This window comes from Dama dama, chromosome 20 (assembly GCF_033118175.1).
Source record: "Dama dama isolate Ldn47 chromosome 20, ASM3311817v1, whole genome shotgun sequence".
Taxonomy (NCBI): Eukaryota; Metazoa; Chordata; class Mammalia; order Artiodactyla; family Cervidae; genus Dama; species Dama dama.
Genome location: NC_083700.1, coordinates 34,883,887 through 34,906,127, shown reverse-complemented (window position 1 = coordinate 34,906,127; position 22,241 = coordinate 34,883,887). Strand labels below are relative to the sequence as shown.

Genomic DNA, 22,241 nt, shown 5'->3' with positions numbered 1-22,241 from the left:
GACTCTCCTCCCCTCAGCCTGGGCCCCTGAAGCCTCAGGAACACCCATCACTGTTTTGAAACTTAGCAACAATACACTTTGGCACTGCCTTCACTGACAGGAAAGCAGTCAGCTCCCATCAAAGACCTGCCCTCAGAAGATTTCAGGAAACCCAACCCTTTGAGGACAGTTTTCTTACACACTTTCTTCAGTGACTGTAGCTCTCAACACTTCCTTTACACTGGTTTTAAATCTAACATCCTTGGTATGCAGAACCTAGAGGGCCAAACCCAGACAAATGCCTTTCTCTAAGTCTCCCCCTGAGTCTCTACTAGTCAGCTCCATCACTAGTATTAGCCATGCCCTACACCTCAGAGTTGGCTTGGCAGAGCTTTGCTGGGGAGTAGGACAGCAATGCCATACCCTCATGACAGGTGCACAAGCAAATGGCATAAGACCAAGGTCTTAGCACAGTTAGCTTTGGGGCACTGAGGGTGGGACTCTCAACTCTTGGTAAAGTGGGAAAGATGCAGAAAAGTATGTGTGCGCTCATGCTAAGTCTTCAGTCATGTCTGACTCTTCGCGATCCTATGGACTGTAGCCTGCAAGGGTCCTCTGCTCATGGGATTCTCCAGGCAAGAATACTGAAGTGGGTTGCCATACCCTCCTCCAGGGGATCTTCCAGACCCATGGGTGAAATCAGCATCTTACATCTCCTTCATTGGCAGGTGGGTTCTTTACCACTAGCGCCACCTGGGAAGCCCAGGGAGGAGTATATACCCATTCCCAAATCCTTCAAATAAAGCTCTTGTCATCAGTGAGATTTTTGGATAACTCTGGCTCCAATCAGCAACCAGAATACTTCACTGTAAAGGCCTGAATGTTCTAAAATTAAAATATGATGAAATCTTTGTTCTAGAAATTTTCACATAGATCCAAGACATGACTTCAATATCTTAAACTGCCTTCAAATCTCCTATTTTCCTCTTGGAAAGGTCTCTTCAAGTGTCTCTCTGAAAGACTTCAATTCCACTCCTCCTACCCCAAGATCTAAAGGGTTGCAAAAGAGACAGTTTGGTTTACTCAATAATCAGATTAAGAAAGGTATCCTAACTCATGCAGGAGAGGAGGAATTTTGAATTGAAGTAATCTGGGGATTAAAACATGTTGCCACTCTCTTGACTCAAGATGGAGGAAAGAGTAGAGGTTCAGAGAAAGGGTCCAGTCTTAGGATTTGTAAGTCTTAGAAACTTGTAAGGTGGAAACTGGAATCTGCTGGAGGCCCCAGCTTCCAAGCCAGTGATTATACTGACAGGCCTTGTCTTAGATATGCCCTTTAATACGAGGAGGAAACAGGCACTCATTTCTCTTCTATGGGACAACTAGAGCCCCTACACAAGCAAGCAGGGCTGGAAAGAAAGCACAGGAGCAGGTAAAACCCGCTTGTGGGCAGGACTTGAACACACCCCAGGAAGCCCACGCCCACCCATCCGCGGACCCGCCTCCGATACAGCCGCTTCCGGTCCAGAGGTGGAGGGACCCCAGGCTCCCGCCGCGCCTGCGCAGGAAGGGCGGGTCATCGCGCGGGTGCAGTGCGGCGGTCACAGGCTGACTGCTGTGGGACGAACCTCACTTCCCTTAGTGTTGGCCCGGGAGGAGGAACGATGGTGCTGGATCTGGATTTGTTTCGGGTGGATAAGGGGGGGGACCCAGCGCTCATCCGAGAGTCGCAGGAGAAGCGCTTCAAGGACCCGGGACTGGTGGACCAGCTGGTGAAGGCAGACAGCGAGTGGCGACGATGTAAGTACCGGGACGCGCGGAGAATCCCCGGAGCGTATCCCCAACTTCATCTCTCGGATCTCCTGAACTTCCACCCTTCGTTAAGACTCCCTCCCAGGTTGCGATGGCTCCGAAGCTCTCTGTCCCCCTCAAAACGCATCCGGAACCTGGATCATCCCTCTTTCCCCCTCCGCCCGGGCTATGCCACCTCCCTTCCCGGCGTGCTGGGAGCCGAGCGCTACTTCTGAGTCTGGGAATGGAGCATGGCGCAGGCGCATGAAGAGCTGTCAAGTCTTCCGGCGACAAGGGTAGCTAGAAGAAAGCCTGGGCGGGAGGTTTGGAGAGTTCCCCTTTCCGAACACTTGTCTTTGGTCGCCTTCTGTCTTTTTCTCATCTTCAGCGAAGTCATAGTGATCTCTTTCTCTCTTGATAGAATCAAAGGTTTCAACCTGAGTCATATCTACAGCGCAATAGGTTTACTCCGTCCATATTGGAAGCATTTTGGGACTGAGGCCGCTTCTGGCTAAAAACAGTGATCCCGGAGCCTTGGGGAAGGGCTCCCCCTGAACTGTGGGCAAACCTTTAAGAACCGAGAATAATCTTCCTTGGTAGATCAGACCCATATGGGCATAGGGGTGTGGTGAAGCAAGGAAACGATTGTAATTATTGAGGCTGTTTAATTGTGATTTGTGGAAGTTTTCCGGGAAAGACATTGGCAGACTTGGGCTAGAACCTGGAACTGGACCGGGCATCCTTCATGATGCTAAATAAAACCGTAGAACCCTCTGCCTATCAATCTGCCTAGACTAGCCGGGGTAGTCACTAATTGGCCGGATGCTGTCAAACACGTGATTTATTCTGTCTGATGCAATAGGTCTGCAACCAGCTAGAGAGCCAGGTTTATGATAGCTCACTGCATAGGCAGTCGCTGTCCAAAAATATGGTGGATTTCTGTTAGGAAAGTTAATTTTTCCTACATTTTAGTGTCACCCGTGTAGGGAAGGAGTTAAAAGAAGAGTTGGTAATATGAGGGTATTGGTTACCAGGAGAATATTTGTTTAGCTCAGGTTGTCTGCTGATTCTGGTGGTCTGTTTGACTGTGAAATCCCACCACCTGAATCCATATGTGAAGTTTTGAGTTGCAGCTGAATTAAATGGGAGGGAAAACTAGTTTGGACACTGTTTACTGAGTCAGATGTCAGAAGTATCAGATTTTGTATCAGTCTAGCCATTGTAGCTCAGACTGTAAAGAATCTGCCTGCAATGCAGGAGACCCAAGTTGGATCCCTGGGTCAGAAGATCCTCTGGAGAAGGGAATGGCAACCCACTCCAGTATTCTTGCCTGGAGAATCCCATGGACAGAGAACCCTGGCAGGCTACAGTCCATAGGGTCATAGAGTTGGACGTGACTGACACTGCTACTAGCCATTGTCCAGTTGCTGAATGACTTCAAATGTGTTACCTAATCTCTTGGGTATAATGTACAGGTCTGTTGGAAGTTCTGTCTTGTACCTGCGGGGTGGGTATGTGGTGAGGGGATGGATTCTTCAGGGACAAGGTTGTGTTTTGATCATCTGTGTGTCAGTACCTAGGATGTACGTAGACATATGTGTGTGCTAAGTCACTTTTGTTGTGTCCGACCCTTTGGAACCCCATGAACTGTAGCCCGCCAGACTCCTCTGTTCATGGGATTCTCCAGGCAAGAATACTGGAGTGAGTTGCCATGCCCTTCTCCAGGGGATCTCCCTGACCCAGGGATCCAACTGGGGTCTCTTGTGTCTCCCGCATCGGCAGGCAGGTTCTTTACCACTAGTGTCACCTGGGAAGCCCCTGCATATACATATAAGATATACATATACACATGTGTACATATAATCCCAGTACCTCTCACTGGACCTGGTCCTTAGTAAAGACTTTACCAAGGTTTGTTGAAGTCTGTGTTCAGGGCACCTATCCATATGAAAAGTGGTTCATGTAGTTTATTTTCTACATACCTATTGATTTGATTCTTTTCTAGTTGACATCCCTAACCAATAGTCTCTATAGCTAAGGGGAGTTAATGATTTTTCCCATTTCTGGCTGCTCGAGGTGGACATTGAGGGATCTTGTTTCAAGATTCTTTTACATCTGAACCTCTGATCAGAAGTTAGGGTTCTTCTATCATTAACTGCAACAAGGAGTTGCAACTCAGAGCCACATTAAGAACTCAGATCATGTTCCCTGACTGAGGACACAGCAAGCTTCATAAGGCCCTCCATTACGACTATACCTATATGTCTGCCTGAAGACCTCCGAGGTCAAGGGCTCTGTGTAGAACATAAAGCTGGTATGACTTGGAGTCAGAGCACCATGTTGGAGTTTACTACATCTCTTCTAACTTCAAGGATTTGAACTGTGATTTCTGCTTTTATTTCAGAGTAATAGAATGAGGATACATTTGGGAATATAATAGGCATTTGTCTCGACTACTTCCAAAGTCACTAAATTTCCATGTATCTTGAAATCATCTGCCACTAACTGCAGGAAATATCAGTTGAAGTTGTTATTTCTTCTCAACCCTATTGCACTGCCTTAAACCAGGCCCTTACCACTGGAGTAACTTTCTGTTTCCCTTTCACCCCAGTCTCAGTTTGTTCAGGCCCACACCTGGGACATGTGATCCACATACGATATTTCTGTTGTGGCATTTATGTTATTTTTTATATATGGCCTTTTAAAACTAGGAATGGAATTGCTAGGTCGTAGGTAGGCACATGGTCAGATTTAGTAGATAAACCTAATGGTTTTCCAGAATGGTTAAAGTAATTGATCCTCCCATAAGCACCATGTAAGAACTCCATTTGCTCTACAGTCTTGCCCTGGATATTGGCAGTTGTTTTTAATTTTAGTCATTCCGGTGGATATATAATGGTATCTTGTGGTTTTAATTTACATTTTCTTGATAACTAAAAATATTGAGCACCTTTTCATATAGTACGTGTCAGCATATGGACAGCCTGTTCTGGGAGGTATCTGTTCAAGCCTGTTGACTAGTTTTTATTTGAGTGTCTTTATTGTGTAGGAATTCTTTATTCTGTATACAAGATCTTGTAGATTACATGCAATGCAGATATTGTCTCCCAATGTATGACTTGTCTTTTCACTTTCTTTTAGTGAATAGAGATTCTTGATTTTAATAATGTCTAATTTATTGATTTTTTTCATTTATAATTTGTGCTGCTTATGTTCTGTTCAGCAAATCTTTTCATATCCCAAAGTACTGAAAAGATTTTCCTTTTTTTCCCCTAGAAATTTTATCACTTTACATTTCACATTTAGGTAGATTTATCTCATTGATTTTGGTATATAATGTGAGATAGGGGTCAAAGCTCATTTTTTAATGTGGAATTCTAATTGCTTATGATAAGATGCAGCCAGGTAGGAAAAGAAGGGCACGTCCTTAATCTGATAATAGATGTTTATTAAAAATCCATAACTAACATTATTCTTTTTTTTCTAACATTATTCTTAATGATGAAGTATTGAATACTTTACTCCTGAGGTTGGGAACAAGACGAGGATGTCTGTTGTCATCACTTTTCATCAACATCATGTTAGAGGTTCTAAACAGTATGAAATACGGCAAGAAAAAGAAAGAAAAGATTGGAACAGAAGTAAAACTACCATCTGTCATTGTTTGCAGATGACTTGTTTGTTGTGGAAAACTTGAACTACTAATATTAAATAAATTTAGCAAGATCACTGTATACAATATATAGAATGAATAATGCTGTTTATATATACAGGTAACAATTAAAAAGCATCTGATACCTACAAGTATATTTAATAAATGACATTCAAGATCCCTACACTGAAAACTACAGAACATTTCTAGGAGAGGTTAAAGATAATGAAGGAACATGCTATATTCATTGATTGAAACATTCTGCATTGTTATTATTTTTTAATTGTCATATTTTTCTTTTATTTCCCAGCATCTTGTACAGTGTTTTCTTTTATATTCCCAATACTTAGCACAGGGCCTTGCCAATAGGTGGGATTAAATCATTAAAAAAAAAATTATAAGTAGATATAGATTTACATAAAGTTACAAAAATAGTGTAAGAAATCCTTCACTGTTTGCCCCATTGTTAACATCTAATGTAACTGATACAATATCAAAACCAAGAACTTGACATTTCTACCATCCATAGAGCTTATTCAGATTTCACCAGTTTTACATGTACTTGTTTGTGTGTGCCTGTAGTTCTGTGTGAATTTATTGTATGTGTAGATTATGCGAAGAGTTGACTCACTGGAAAAGACCCTGATGCTGGGAGGGATTGGGGGCAGGAGGAGAAGAGGATGACAGAGTATGAGATGGCCGGATGGCATCACCAACTCGATGGAGATGAGTTTGAGTAAACTCCGGGAGTTTGTGACAGACAGGGAGGCCTGGCGTGCTGCGATTCATGGGGTCACAAAGGGTTGGACACGACTGAGCGACTGAACTGAACTGAACTGAACTGAGATCTGTATAACCACTGACACACTCAAGATACACAACTGTTCCATCATCACAGAGATCCCTTGCTAGCATCCCTCTGTATTCCATTCCCTTCCCCTGCCCTGTCTAACCCCTGACAACCCTTAATCTGTTCTCCATCTCTGTAATCAGTGTGAATAAGTGGATGAGAAAGTAGTTATATAGTTTGTACTGAAGTTAAGTTTAAATTTGGTTTAGGTAAACTTTGGCACAACTTTAAAAGAATAGCCATATCTAGGTGCTGTCTCATCTCTTTGTTGTTCAGTCACTCAGTCATGTCTGACTCCTTGCAACCCCATGGACTGCAGCACACCAGGCTTCCCTGTCCTTCACCATCTCCCATTGCATCCTTGTCGTCCCCTTCTCTTGCCTTCAGTCTTTCCCATCATCAAGGTCTTTTCTAATGAGCTGGCTCTTTGCATCAGGTGGCCAAAGTATTGGATGAATATTCAGAATTGATTTCCTTTCGGATTGACTGGTGTGATCTTCTTGTAGTCCAAGGGACTCTAAAGAGTCTTCTCCAACACAGTTCAAAAGCATCAATTCTTCACTGTTCAGCCTTGTTATCGTCCAACTTTCACATCCATACATGACTACTGGAAAAACCATAGCTTTGACTATACGGACCTTTGTCAGTAAAGTAATGTCTCTGCTTTTTAATATACTGTCTAGGTTGATCATAGCTTTTCTTCCACGAGGCAGGCATCTTTTAACTTCGTGGCTGCCATCACCATCTGAGGTGATTTTGAAGCCCAAGAAAATAGTCTGTCACTATTTCCATTGTTTCCCCATCTACTTGCCATGAAGTGGTGGGACCAGATGCCATGATCTTTGTTTTTTGAATGTTGAGTTTTAAGCCAGCTTTTTCATTCTCCTCTTTCATTTTCATCAAGAGGTTCTTTAGTTCCTCTTCACTTTCTGCCGTAAGGGTGGTGTCATCTGCCTATCTGATATTTCTTCTGGAAATCTTGATTCCAACTTGTGCTTCATCCAGCCCAGCGTTTCTCATGATGTACTCTGCATGTAAGTTAAATAAGCAGGGTGACAATATACAGCCTTGACTTACTCCTTTCCCAATTTGGAACCAGTCTGTTGTTCTGTGTCCACTTCTAACTGTTGCTTCTTGACCTGCATACAGATTTCTCAGGCAGCAGGTAAGGTGGTATGGTATTCCCATCTCTGAGAATTTTCCAGTTTGTTGTGATCCACAGAGTCAAAGGCTTTGGCATAGTCAATAAAGCAGAAGTAGATGTTTTTCTGGAACTCTCTTGCTTTTTTGATGATTCAACGGTTGTTGGTAATTTGATCTCTAGTTCCTCTGCCTTTTCTAAATCCAGCTTGACCATCTGGGAGCTCTTAGTTCACATACTGTTGCAGCCTGGCTTGGAGAATTTTGAGCATTACTTTGTTAGCATGTGAGATGAGTGCAGTTTGTGTGGTAGTTTGAATGTTCTTTGGCATCGCCCTTCTTTGGGATTGGAATGAAAACGGATCTTTTCTAGTCCTGTGGCCACTGCTAAGTTTTCCATATTTGCTGGTATATTGAATGCAGCACTTTAGCAGCAGCATCTTTTAGGATTTGAAATAGCTCAGCTAGAATTCCATCACCATCAGTTTGTTCATAGTGATACATACTACGTTACACTACATAGTGATGTATACTACTAAGGCCCACTTGACTTTGCACTCCAACATGTCTGGCTCTGGGTGAGTGATCACACCATTGTGGTTATCTGGGTCATGAAGATCTTTTTTGTATAGTTCTTCTGTGTATTCTTGCCACCTCTTAATATCTTCTACTTCTGTTAGGTCCATACCCTTTCTGTCCTTTATTGTGCCCATCTTTGCAAGAAATGTTCCCTTGATATCTCTAGTTTTCTTGAAGAGATCTCCAGTCTTTCCCATTCTATTGTTTTCCTCTATTTCTTTGCATTGTTCACTTAGGAAGGCTTTCTTATCTCTTCTTTGCTATTGTTGGAACTCTGCATTCAGATGGATATATCTTTCCTTTTCTCCTTTCCCTTTCACTTCTCTTCTTGTCTCAGCTATTTGTAAGGCCTCCTCAATCAGCCATTTTGCCTTTTTGCATTTCTTTTTCTTGGGGATGATCTTGATCACTGCCTCCTGTACAATGTCACAAACCTCCGTCCATAGTTCTTCAGGCACTCTGTCTATCAGATCGAATCCCTTGAATCTTTCACTTTCACTGTATAATCATAAGGGGTTTGATTTAGGTCATACCTGAATGGTCTAATGGTTTTCCCTACTGTCTTCAACTTAAGTTCATGATCTCATCTCTGGTCGTCATTTTACCTGTCCAAAGCTAAAGACATATTGCTGCTAAAGCTTAGATTCAGGAGGTCCAACTTCTGCTAATCAGAGTTAGACTGATGAATTGCAATACCATGATGTTAATTTGGCCAGAGAACCTATGCAGGCTGATTAATGCACAAAAGAAAACAAAATGTAAGAAATTGAATTCTTCTCAAGGCTGCCAGATGAGCACTGAATCAAAGCAAAGGAAGTTAACCATTTCTGGCATAGAGATGTAGAATCTTAAGTGTTTGGGAGTGGAAACTTGACTGCCTTTTTTCTAGATCCTGGTGCATACCACATAGTTTTCCTTAAATGAATTTAAGATAATTGAACAGGTTATAGTTACATAAGTAATTTACAGGTTTCTCAGATTTGTTACTTTATTTACAGTGGTATCGTCCAAGTTACGATACTTTTTAATTTTAGTCCCAGAATGGCCTTTTCACTGTCACCAAATGCTGGGGAATCCTATTGTAATCACCAATATAAGCTGTTTATATTTGGGGCTCTAAAGCTCTAAGATTTTACAACTTCATGAGGCACATCATTTAGTTCTGCCTGCAGTTTGGCCTTGGGCTGAGATCAGTCCCAAGGAACCATGATTAGGAATGCTGCTGCTGCCGCTAAGTCGCTTCAGTCGTGTCCGACTCCGTGCTGTCCCATAGACGGCAGCCCACCAGGCTCCGCCGTCCCTGGGATTCTCTAGGCAAGAACACTGGAGTGGGTTGCCATTTCCTTTTCTAATGCGTGAAAGTGAAGTCGCACAGTCGTGTCCGACTCTTCGAGATCCCATGGACCACAGCCTACCAGGCTCCTCCGTCCACGGACTTTTCCAGGCAAGAGTACTGGAGTGGGTTGTCATTGCCTTCTCTGGATTAGGAATGAGGTATCTTAATTATGTGCCTGTCTTTGGTACATTCTTGGGTTCTTTATTCTTCAGGCAGATTTCGGGCAGACAACTTGAACAAACTGAAGAACCTATGCAGCAAGACAATTGGAGAGAAAATGAAGGTAAGAGAACTCAGTAAGGGACTGGAGAGCTTGAGCAGAGGTATATATCTTATTCTTAGTTAATACATAATTTCTAGCTTAGTGTTTAATTCTGTGTGCTACTGGATTTCTTACCAAAGAGGGAAAGTTTTTTTTTTTTTTTTTTTTTCATTTTTTTTTTTTGTTATATATATATATTTATTTTGCTATTTTTTAAATTCATTTTTATTAGTTGGAGGCTAATTACTTTACAGTATTGTAGTGGTTTTTGCCATACATTGACATGAATAGCCACGGGTGTACATGTGTTCCCATCCTGAACCCCCCTCCCACCTCCCTCCCCACCCCATCCCTCTGGGTCATCCCAGTGCACCAGCCCCGAGCACCTGACCCATGCATCAAACCTGGACTGGCTATGTGTTTCACACTTGATAATATACATGTTTCGATGCTATTCTCTCAGATCATCCCACCCTTGTCTTCTCAAAGAGGGAAAGTTATTTTAAAAAGAAAGGGAGGAAGGCAGGAAGGGAACTAAAAGGCATTTTCAAGAATCAGTGACTCCATCTTCGGTCTGCAAGTATGTTTTAGTCCATTCTGGCTGCTGTAACAGAGTTCCACAGACTGGATGGCTTATAAACAACAGAAATTTATTTCTTACAGTTCTGGGGGGCTGGAAATCCAAGATTAAGGCACCAGCAGATTGGTGAGGGCTCACTTCCGGGTTCATTGACAGTGTTCTTGCCGTGTCCTCATGGCGGAAGGAGCAATGGACCTCTCTGGGGTCTCTTTCATAAAGAACCCATGACCTAATCACCTCTGACGGACCCCACTTCCAAATACCGTCACATTAGGGATTGGGTTTCAACATGTGAATTTTGGAGGACACAGATATTCAGTGTGTTGTAAAACAAGATTCTTGCCACACAAGTCATTCATTGTTCCTTCTGTTCTTAATAATGTGAATTCCACCAGTAATTCCTTCCAGTTATTTCTTGAGCTCAACCTACAGTGCCAGAAAGGTTTTCCTGTGGTAGATTTCAGATTCTTTATCCCAGCTTTTTAATTAAAAGAACACACTGATGTTGAGTCCAAATCCTAGACTTTGATTTATGAGACTTCAGGCAGGTTAACTTCTGAGCCTCGGTGTTCTTGTCTGTGAAATGGCAATTCTAACACTAACCTTTAGAATACAATTGTGAGAACTAAAACCTTTTAATACAGAAAACCTGGCACAATGCCTAGACTGTGGTAGTTATTTAGCAATTGAGAGCAGCAGTGGTTGGCAAGTAGTTACTGGCCTTCATCCAAGAAAAAATTCTTCCTGTCCTGAAGAATGTTAAATTTCAGCTCAACTTTGTTTTGGCAACCAGATCGGTTCATGTTTTTAATCTTTCTTCAAAAAAACCCTGTTAGCTCTTTAGTCATTTTTCAAAAAACATGTTAAATGTAAGCCATAGTCTATCTTGTTTTTAAGTTGTAAACCTCGAAAATAAACCAAAAAATTGTGAAATTTAGGAACCTGAACCAGGAAAGATCATAACAAAGATTCCCTTGGATTCCAACACCTTATCCTTCATGATATTCTGCATCCTTCTCTTTAATACTGTTTTGTTACACTTTCAGCACATGACAGGCTATAGAAATTGACATGGATGATAATGGTTCAGTTTTCTTCCTGTGCTGAAAGCCTTGACACTAAATCAGTTGCATGTCAGGGACACCATAATTTGCACCATGTTAATTTGCATATATACTTTTGCCTAAATGTTTTTGGGGGCATATATACAGATAGTGCCAACCAAGTATTTTTCTTAGCAAGAAGATGGGAGTATTTTCATTTGCATTAGCATTCTTAGATCCCTAGCTGCTGGTCCTACAAAGAGTGTTCTCTCTCGCTGTCCATTGAAACAGTACCAGCGGTGCTTTAGTTTGTAAAGCACCTGAAAGCAGTCAGAATCCTTTCACATACATCTCATTTTGGTTTTGATCTTTGCTGTAAACCTGGAGTATAGGTAGTACATTTGTTAGCCCTGTTGAAAGGGTAGGAAGTCCTTACCTAAGGTATTGAAAGGGTAGGTATTTCCTAAATAGGAAATACCCTTCCTAAATAGGCTTAGGAAATTAAGGAGCTTGCCTAAAATCATGCCATAAGTTAGTTGCAGAGCCAGAACTTGAATTTGCTGCCCTGAGGGATTATCAGAGAGCAAGAGGGCCTCAGCTATCTTAGCTACCAAATGGAACATCTTGAACATCTTGAGGTTTAGGCCATTTTTTTTCTACCTTGGTAGTCTATGCTTGTTCTTATCAAGACTCATTCTGATACTGTCAGACTTTACAAATTTAAAGATGATTTTTCTTGAATCACTGAAGGGTGTGAGTTGGGTTTTGATCGAATCCTGACTTGTATGGAATGTCTAATGAAAGTGAAAAGTGAAAACTGCTCAATTCAGTTCAGTCGCTCAGTCGTGTTTGACTCTTTGCAACCCCATCGACTGCAGCACACCATGCTTCCCTGTCCATCACCAACTCCCGGAGCCTAACTCAAACCATAACCCATCAGGCTCCTTGTGCTTGTAATTCTCCAGGCAAGACTACTAGAGTGGGTTGCCATTCACTTCTCCAGGGGATATTTCTGACCCAGGAATCAAACCTGAGTCTCCTGTATTCTTTACTGTCTAAGCCACCACGGAAGCCTAAATCTTTTGAAAAACATGATTTCTATGTATTATTTTATTTATACTTAGAAAGCAGACCCTAATTCTTCTCAACTTATTTTTACATGTGTTTTCCTGAGGTCTTACAGGTCTTGTTATAATGGACTTTGATAATATTCTTTATCTCCATTTAATTTAGGAAGAATTTGATTCTTCAAATTATCTTCTACTTAGCTCTGGGCAAAGTTTAAAAATGATGATCTGGTAGAATATTGTGAAGAAGGGTGAGGAGAGAAATCAGAAGGGAAAAAAATCTAGTCATGGGTACACCCTTATCATTTTGCTAAGGCACATTGGTTGCTCTAAACTTAGTTCTGAATTCTGTGGCTTTTTTCCTCAAAAATTGTGTTTCTTTGGCTTCTTGATACTTCATCATCCCATCCATTTTTATCCTGAGCCTCAGGCCTAAGGGCTGGGTTTGTTCTTAGCAGGTAGACGGGGATTCATAAATTGATACATAGGCATCTGCCCACCACTGGCCCCTGACCAGCACTGAGCATTTTCACATGATCTTGGGACCATAACACTCTGTGTCCATGTTAGACATTTTTCTTCTCGAGTTCCTGATACTGTCAACACTGTGACCCCGATGGGTTAATCCATCTGTCCAGGATCAGAAAGCTAGGAAGTGGCAGGATGAGGACTTGAAATCTTGACTTCTTACTTCTAATTTACTGATGTTTCTCCCATCTGTTGCCTCTTTTAGAGATTCTAGGTTATGTAGAATTCTGTGATTAGTTTATATGATGCATTAGTGTGGTGTGCACTTATAAAACTATGTCAGAAATGTTCTAATTAATTTTTTTCCTTTCCTATAGAAAAAAGAGCCAGTGGGAAATGATGAATCCATTCCAGAAGATGTATTAAATCTCGATGACCTCACTGCAGACACTTTAACTGTAAGTTATTGTCCTTTTCTGGACTGGGATTGTGTTCTTTTATGTTAACTTTGTTCCTGGACGAGCAAGTCCTGACACTATGCTTCATCCAGCATTGCTGCATTCTTGAATTTCTGCAGCTGGGATGTGGCCTCATCTACCTTGTTAATCTTGATACTTGAGTATTAGAGATGAGATAGGTGGAGTGGAAAAGTGAAGATTAGGAAGACAAAAAAAAAAAAAGAGTAGAAAGAGAAGAAAACAGGAGCTGAATTATGTTTGATTTATATAACTCCATTTCTACAGGGTCAGGAATTTTTCAATTTATTGTGATTCAGTAAATATTGACTACATTGGGCCTAAAGCAGTAATTTTCAAGGTTTTTAGTCACTGAACATAAAACCTGCAACACAGAAGCGTGACAAGAGCATAAACACTAAAAAGCAAAGTTGCTGTACTTAAAGGGCTCACTTGGGGGTGCTATTCCTGACCTGCCCTACCTGCTAAGGGTCTCCCCAAGAAATCAGAGTACACTTTGAAACCCCTGCAGTAAGGAGCACAAAATAAGTTTAAGCCAAGTTCTCTTGCTCCTAATAAATTTGCACTTTTTCTAGAGAGCAATTAAATGTGTAGTATGTTGGTTTAATCAGGACACTGAGAGGTGCCCTCAGAAAATGCATGGCTGCCTCTTGTTGTGTGGCAGAAACGAACACAATGATGTAAAGTAGTTATCCTCCAATTAAAAATAATAAAATTTAAAGAAAGAAAAAGAAAAAAAAAAAAACAAAGAAAAAGGAAAGTACAAGTTAAGGGAAAGAGCTCTTAAAGAGTTATGGTATTAATGCTCCTGAGATACATGGGAATAAGAGGAGTGGCTGGAATTTATCCATCTCTGCCTTAGGCACCCTGAAAGAAAATGCCAGTGGATTTGTCAGGCAAGACTATATATATCCCGGTGTGAAATGACTCTCAGTTCTTTGAAAGCCTTCAGTCACAATTTTGAAAATGCTATCGCAAGAGTTGTCACTAGAGCACAACAGGGTTGAGGCAACAGAATTTGTTCCTTACCCGGTCCGTGACTTACCGTGGCCTGGGGCGGGCTTGGCCTTGTTCACCCACAGAACTTGAAAGTCTCTCAGATCAAAAAAGTCCGGCTTCTCATCGACGAAGCCATCCTGAAGTGTGACGCCGAGCGGATGAAGCTGGAAGCTGAGCGGTTTGAGAACCTTCGCGAGATCGGGAACCTCTTGCACCCGTCCGTGCCCATCAGCAATGACGAGGTAGGTGTCGGCGCCACAGCTGGCGGCTGCCGTGCGCGCCCCTCTCCGCTGGGAAAGGGGCGGGTGGGAGGCGGGCAGCGAAAGCTGGCACTCGCGGTCTAAGAAAAGCAGGCTCTTTGTGTGTTTGCCCTGCCCACCAATTGAGAGCTGTGAAAGAGTCAGATCCCCGCCTGATTGGGAAATAGCAGGGACAGCAGGTAGGTGGAGACTCCTGGCACGGAAACCGCTCCTAAATCGGGCTGCTGCCCCATCCACTGCGCGTTGCCCCTGGTAGCAGCTTGCCTAGTGGGAGGGATCTGCAGAATCAACCTCACCCCTCACCCACACCCTGCTGGGAAGCCGCAGGTTGAGGGAAATCTGCATGATAAAAGTTTCCTGCTGAGTGGGAGCTTCCCCAGCACAAAGCGGCTCAGAGCCCAGCCTTTGTTCCCTGACACCCCAGCGGTGGCAGGGCCCATCTGTGCCTCTTTCATTCATTCCCTGGAGAACCGAACATTCAACTCATTGAGGGCTGGGGTGGCAGACTCAGGAGGTCAGAGCCCGGAGCCCGCCCTCCTGTGGCCCCAGGACCGAGGGAGAGCCTAGGAAAAAAGAACTCTACATTCTCCTCTGTACCCCAGGCAATGAGGATTGTCCAGGAGAGGGTTTTCCCTGTATAGGATTTTCCAGGAGTCATTTGAAGGGGTTGAAAAAAAAGAATACTACAGATCTTTTGGAAAATCATGATTTCAGTTCCATGGCTAGAATTGCTTCTAGGAATTTATAAATTATTATTTTTCTGTTGAAGACAAATTCTGTAGCAAATTCCCTTCTCTAGTGCCAGTACACAGGGGCCAAAACCTAGTGTCTGAGTTAAGCGGAGACGTCACAGAGCCCTGGGTTGTTCTTGGAGATTAGGGTTTGGAAAAATGGAGGCTGTAGACTTAAGAGCTCATGCATCTCTCTCTCCTGGTCTTATTTCCTTAGGATGCCGACAACAAAGTAGAGAGGATTTGGGGTGATTGTACTGTCAGGAAGAAGTACTCTCACGTGGACCTGGTGGTGATGGTAGATGGCTTTGAAGGCGAAAAGGGGGCCGTGGTGGCTGGGAGTCGAGGGTACTTCCTGAAGGTAAGAGTGAGGTTGGTTATAAAGATTGGTTATAACCAATGAGGTCGATTATAAAGAAAGAACTGCAGAAAACATAACCCACTTAAAGAGGCCAAACATCTGCCTTTCTATCATAAACTTACTGGCAATTAGATGCAATTCTCTTTCTAAAGCAGGAAAGTGCTTATCAGGATTCCCTGGGACAAAAGCCACTAAGTGATCCTCCATAATGAATATGTTTTGTTGACTGAATTAGATAGAACAGTCTCTGCCTTTAAGGAGCTCAGTGTAATTGGACAGTCAGACAAGTAGCATAAGTGCTGTGGTGTGAGAAGCCCAGGGTGCTGTGGGAATGGATGGGCAGAGGCAGCAAACCCAGATCAGCTGCGACAGAGGGAAGATGCCTTCAGGAAAGCCTTCCAAAAAGGACATGGTAAAGTCATTTCGAAAATACTGTCCATATAGGTTTGTTTTGCATTTGCAAATAAGTCCAATGTTTTAAGACTTCACTCTCCCATGTACCTTGGGTGCATAATCCTTTTCCTTTGATTTGTATCTTAGAGGGAATGCTTTTCAGATGATATGCTGAGCTCTGGTGTCAAGAAAGAGTCTCTTGAGTCAGTTGTTGGATCTGCAGTCTTTGCGGCCTCCCGTGTGCCCCCAGTTGCCTCTGGGTGTAAACACTAGCAGATGAACATGATGGTGGCAGAACCCAGTCACACAGTGCTGTGTCTCTGCTCCCTTAGGGGGTCCTGGTATTCCTGGAACAAGCACTCATCCAGTTTGCCCTTCGGACCTTGGGAAGTCGGGGCTACACTCCCATTTATACCCCCTTCTTCATGAGGAAGGAGGTCATGCAGGAAGTGGCACAGCTCAGCCAGTTTGATGAAGAACTTTATAAGGTGAGTAGCCTGTGGCAGTGTACCAGAATCTCCTTAAGGTAAGAAGTTTAATTTCGAAGACACAGCAGTGCTCTCCAGCAAGACTTCCTTGGAGGACAGAAATGTTATATATAGTGGCTGTTGAGCACTTTGGTGGCTAGTGCAACTGAGGAAGTAAAATTTTAATCTTAATGTAAATGATCACGTGTGACTAGTGGCTACCACTTGGGCAGTCCAGATGTAAAGTCTATTTTTTCTTTCCCTACATGGTTTATGTAATGCACTGAAATTGATCTTTAGCACCGTGAACTTAGAAAAGAAGCTCATAGATTATTATTAAGCTTGGACAGAAGGAAATTGCCCAAGTGGCTGATCTTCCCACTCCCGACCCCAGACAGGAAGCTTCCACGGAGGAGATATACTTTCCTTTGGATGGATGTAGCTTCCAGTTTATGGCTCTTTCTCAACCATGAGGCATCTCAGGGTGAGCCAGAGGATTTGAGTTGAGGTACAGAAGGTCATTCTGCGTCAGTCAGCTTTAACATCCGCCACCGCTCCCCTGTCTGTGCCCAGCACTCAGAATTGCTGGTGTCTCTACTGATGGCTGCCTGTCACAGCTGAGTTTACTTTTCACTTGTCCCTCTCCTTCAACACCGGTCCATCAGGGGTGGAGGGTTGGGAGAGGGACTGTGTTCCTATTGGCTATTCCTTCTTAAATCCATGTAGGAGGTAGTTAGACAAGTGCTCCTGGCCTCATCTGATTTATCTATTTAGAGAGATAAGTTTACTACTCAGAACCTTCTTCCCACTAGGTCCTGTTGGTGAGTTCAAAGTTATGTTTTCTTTCAAGATGCAGTGGGAAACAAAATACTCTCTCCAAACATTAATACAACCCTGGGGCCCTCTTCTTCTTCCTTTTAATGAGAGGAACATGTGTATTATCAAATGGGACCTCTTTTTATCTTTTTTTTTTTTTCCTCTCTTCTCAACCCCCAAGATTGGATGAGTGATCACTGACAGAATTTCAGAAGTAGATGCCCTGCAGGTAACACCAGTGAGAAGCTTATATGAAGGATTATGAGAAACATTAGGCAGCAGGTGCTCCCTGTGTTCCCTGCATTCTCTGTCTCTTATCCAGATGCTTCTTGGATCCATAGGCAGGGAGACTCACAGATCTCCATATAGAGGAATTGGGGCTGGCACTTCTTATCCCATCACCTCAGTTTATTAATTCTCTAGAGCGGTGCTGTCCAGCTGAACTCTCTGTAGTCGTAGAAATGTTCTCTGTTTCTGTCCTATCCATGCGGCAGCTACCAGCTGCTGAACACTTGAAATGGGGTTCATGCAAACCCAGGAATTAGTTTTTAATTAAAATAGCCATATGTGGCTACTGGCTGTACCACATTAGACCACAAGCTCTATTGTTTTTATGTTGTCTATGAACAGCCTCACACGGGGTTAAGTTCCCACTGTTAGTTAGCAAGGTAGTTTCCCAGATTTCCAAATGCTGGCCCAGAAGAAGTTTGCTCTCCTCTTTTTTTAAAAAATATTTTAATTAAATACCATATGACAAAATTTGTAAGTGGTGGTGGGAAATCATCTTCTTTCTCATTACCTAATACAGTTGTCATTTTTAATATTCTTTAGTGCCTTTTTTCATACATATATTATTTTCTCATACTTCTAATCACACTGTATAGATTGTCTTTTTATTTTACATTTATCAGAAGCGTTTTTCAGTGTAACTGCATGGTCTTCATAACCATCACTTCTTAATGGTTACATAATATTACATGGCATGGATATAGGCTACCCAACTCTTCCCTGTTGAATATTTAGGGGGCTTCTGGGCTTCCCTGGTGGCTCAGTGGTAAAGAACCCTCCTGCCAGTACAGGGGACAAGGGTTCAATCCTTGGGTTGGAAAGATCCCCTGGAGTAGGAAATGCATATTTATGGGGCTTCCTTTTTTTTGCTATCAGTAAGTTACAGTGAACTTTGTTCTGTATAGCTTTTTTTCCTCTTTTGCATTACTTTCTTCAGCTAAGTACCAAAGTGATTCTTCAAGGATTATAACCCTAGATTAACCCACAAGTATCAAGACAGCAGAGCCTATCTCCTTTTGCCCAACATTGGCAAAAAGAATTTGGCTCTTACTAAATGCCTCACAAACATTTGTCAAGTGGATTAATTCATATTGCTACCAGCTCAGGTTTTATTGCATACCTGCCATCATTGGCCATTATACATAGTTTATAAGTGTTTCATTTATTAGGTAAAGTAAAAACAGTATCACAGGGAATTCCCTGGTGGTCCATTGATTAGGCCTCAATGCTTCCACTGCAGGGGGGCATGGGTATGATCCCTGGTTGGGGAACTGAGATTTCACATGTCACATCTTGCACCCAAGAGAAGAACATAATATCAGAATACTTTATCTTCTTTTTGCATTACTTGATTTCAGGGACCCCATTTTGGACTGACCCATTCACTCCCTTATCTTTTTAGCATCTCCTGCTCTCTCTCGGGCAGAGATTGAAGAAAATTCATCCTCCCTTCACTCAGATCTTCTATGTGGCTTCTTGCTCGAAATGAGGTTCTCCTCCCTCAGTCTTAACTAGTAAACATTACCCTCCTCCCACAGGTGATTGGCAAAGGCAGTGAAAAGTCTGATGATAACTCCTATGAGGAGAAATATCTGATTGCTACCTCTGAACAACCCATTGCTGCCCTCCACCGGGACGAGTGGCTTCGGCCAGAGGACTTGCCAATCAAGTATGCCGGCCTGTCCACCTGCTTTCGCCAGGAGGTGGGCTCCCATGGCCGTGACACCCGTGGCATCTTTAGAGTCCATCAGTTTGAGAAGGTGAGTAGACAGGTCAGGGTGAGGAATGGGACTCTTCTGTCTGTCTCTCCAGGGTGGTTAGTGGAGAAACAAAACCTGTGTTGTTCAGCCCCACCCCAGCCCCAGTCTTTTCTCTCTTTGCCCCCATCTGTGTGTGTAGGGAAGAGGCTGAGAATCGCATAGTGGAGAGGCTGGAGGACAGACTCAGGAACCAGCTGGCCTGAGTCCAAAGGCACACCCCACCACTTACTGCTGTGTAACCTGGAACTAGTTGCTTAAACTCTCTGTGCTGCACCCTCCTCTGTAAAGGGGGGTAGTAGTAGGACCTGCCTCATTAGGCTACTGGGAAGATGAAACCAGTTATCACATGGAAAGTACTTAGAACAGTACCCGGCACATTTGTGGGGCGCTGTCTACACCAGCACCAGCAAGGGGTTCTTGCTGCAGCCCCAGCCAGCCCAGTGCAGCCCCTGTCACTCGCCGGGGGCCCCAGCCCCACCTGACTCCCAGTGGAGTAGGACTAGGTCTTTGTTGCAAGGATAGCTCCCACCTCAGTCTTCAGTTTATTCACCCCACTCCGTCGTCCCCGTCTCCTCGGGTCTGTCCTTGCAGATAGAGCAGTTTGTCTACTCCTCGCCACACGACAACAAGTCCTGGGAGATGTTTGAGGAGATGATCACCACCGCGGAGGAGTTCTACCAGTCTCTGGGGATCCCTTACCACATCGTGAATATCGTCTCAGGTATCCGCCTCCCTCTCCCGCATCCCACAGACATCACCCGGACCAGTGGGGCTGCCCCACAAAGAAATAGCCCACAATCCAGTTAATTGCCCACGTTAATTAAAATATCACACTCTTCTCCCTTGGGAGCTTTTGGTGATAAGAATATCTGGGCATGATTTTTCTTCTGGGGATAGGATGTGAATTAAAGAATTCTTCGGGCTTGCTAAAGGTTAGCCTTCTGAAATAGCATCCCTCCTTCATGAATTCTAGGGGTTTTTCCTTACAGGTTCTTTGAATCATGCTGCCAGTAAGAAGCTTGACCTGGAGGCCTGGTTTCCGGGCTCGGGCGCCTTCCGTGAGTTAGTCTCCTGTTCTAACTGCACAGACTATCAGGCTCGCCGGCTCCGAATCCGATATGGGCAGACCAAGAAGATGATGGACAAGGTTAGATGGTCCCCGAGGAGGCAGGCAGTGGGGCCTTTTAGCGCAGAGTGGAACCACCTTATTTTGGCCTTTGGAGGACATCATGTCCCAGCATCATGGGGAAACCTGAGCTGCTCACGCTAGGCCAAAGAAGGAATCTGAAAATGACTTTTACTGAATCCAGGACTGAGTCCTTCTAGATGGAAACCTGAATCTAGCTCTGTTCTACAAGATAATTCTATTTTTTCCTCCTCTTGGTTTTGTTCTCCGTAACTCCAGATAAAGAGATATCCCCATTTGTCTACACAGAACAAGGTGGAGGCAAGGTTTTCCTTCTTGTGCAAGAGGGTCTGGGTTGTAGGCTTATCTTTCCAAACCCAGTTTTCAGGCCCTCATCTTTTCCAGGTCAGGGGCTTGAAAGGGGTTGAAAGAAGGAGGCCGTTGGGTAGACTGTTCTTCCCTCAGAGGGCCAGCAAGGGCTTGAGTATAACTGCTCCGTCTGGGGACCATCTCCTTGCAGGTGGAATTTGTCCACATGCTCAATGCCACCATGTGCGCCACAACCCGCACCATCTGTGCCATCCTGGAGAACTACCAGACAGAGAAGGGCATCCTCGTGCCTGAGAAATTGAAGGAATTCATGCCGCCAGGTGAGGCTCCCTGCCTTCCTCCTCTTGTGCATCTTCCCACTCTTGCACCAAGTTTTCTTATTGATTCACAGGCCCCAAAACTCTGCCTTGTCCTCTGGTGCCAGGCACTGCAAGGGGCAAGGTTGAAAAGTAGCCAGTACAGGTATGTTAGTCTATTTAAATGCAGCTAAAATTCAGGCTGCGAAAAGAAAGGAACAGAGGAAAGCAGTGCCCACCGTTGTCTCGTGGAACTTTCCCCAGAGGTCCCTGGGCTTTGACCCTTGAGGAATGACAGGTTATCTGGTTGACTCTTCCCTTTCAGGTCTCCAAGAACTGATCCCCTTTGTGAAGGCTGCGCCTATCGACCAGGAGCCCTCGAAGAAGCAAAAGAAGCAGCATGAGGGCAGCAAGAAGAAAGGGGCAGCGAGAGATGTTGCCCTGGAAAGCCAGCTGCAGAACATGGAGGTCAATGATGCCTGAACATGCCTTTGTCCCCTCCACCAGGCTTCCATTGCATCAGGTGCAATATCAGAGCCTGCCCACAGGCAGGGACGCCCAGCACGCATGCATCGCCCACCCCGTCTGACTGCATTACTCAAAGGGGAACCATCTGCCACATAGTGCAACGTTCTCTTTTCTCATTTGGGCATAGGATTCATCACCAGTGACTGATGAAACCATGTAATAAAGCATCTCTGAGGGAGGCCAGGACTCTTCCTCAGTCTTCTGCCCGGGGCTTGAACCCTGTCTGTGACAGTTCTCCCTGGAACCATATTCACCTCTGCTTGTTCTGCTATATATAAGGTTGTCCGTGTAGCAAAGAGAGCCTTTGAGGAGGTAGGGGGAGGCAGGAATAGCTTTTGTAAAAGCTCAAGGGAAAAGTGAAAGCTTTGAGTCCTAGACACACAGGCTTACCAGGCAAGGGCAGGACTCCTTTGTAAACGTGCCCCTGCTTTGTTAAAGCAGTTAGGTAGGACCAGCTTAGAGACCTGGGTTGATATAAAAAGCTGCATAGCACATCTGTTCCCTAGGAAGGGCTTCACGGAGAGAGAGGGAGGGAGGCGGTGAGACATCGCAGTGGATGAGACTATATTTAATCTCAAAAAAGTCCTTCGATTCAAGACACACGGAGCAGGGAGGGCCTTATTCACAGCTGCCTCTCTCCAGTCATCCCCAAGTGGGACTAAC

General features: G+C 43.9%; 1 protein-coding gene across 1 annotated transcript; it reads left to right on the top strand.

Moving 5' to 3' along the window:
• The first annotated feature begins 1,531 nt into the window (after positions 1-1,531).
• On the top strand, positions 1,532-21,757 carry SARS1 (seryl-tRNA synthetase 1). Its single transcript, XM_061121236.1, has 11 exons — positions 1,532-1,779; positions 9,540-9,610; positions 13,125-13,205; positions 14,306-14,464; positions 15,431-15,574; positions 16,300-16,455; positions 19,077-19,298; positions 19,890-20,019; positions 20,288-20,445; positions 20,945-21,074; positions 21,376-21,757. The coding sequence occupies exons 1-11, from the start codon at positions 1,644-1,646 to the stop codon at positions 21,531-21,533; spliced, it is 1,545 nt and encodes a 514-aa protein (XP_060977219.1). The 5' UTR covers positions 1,532-1,643; the 3' UTR covers positions 21,534-21,757.
• Positions 21,758-22,241: the final 484 nt, after the last annotated feature.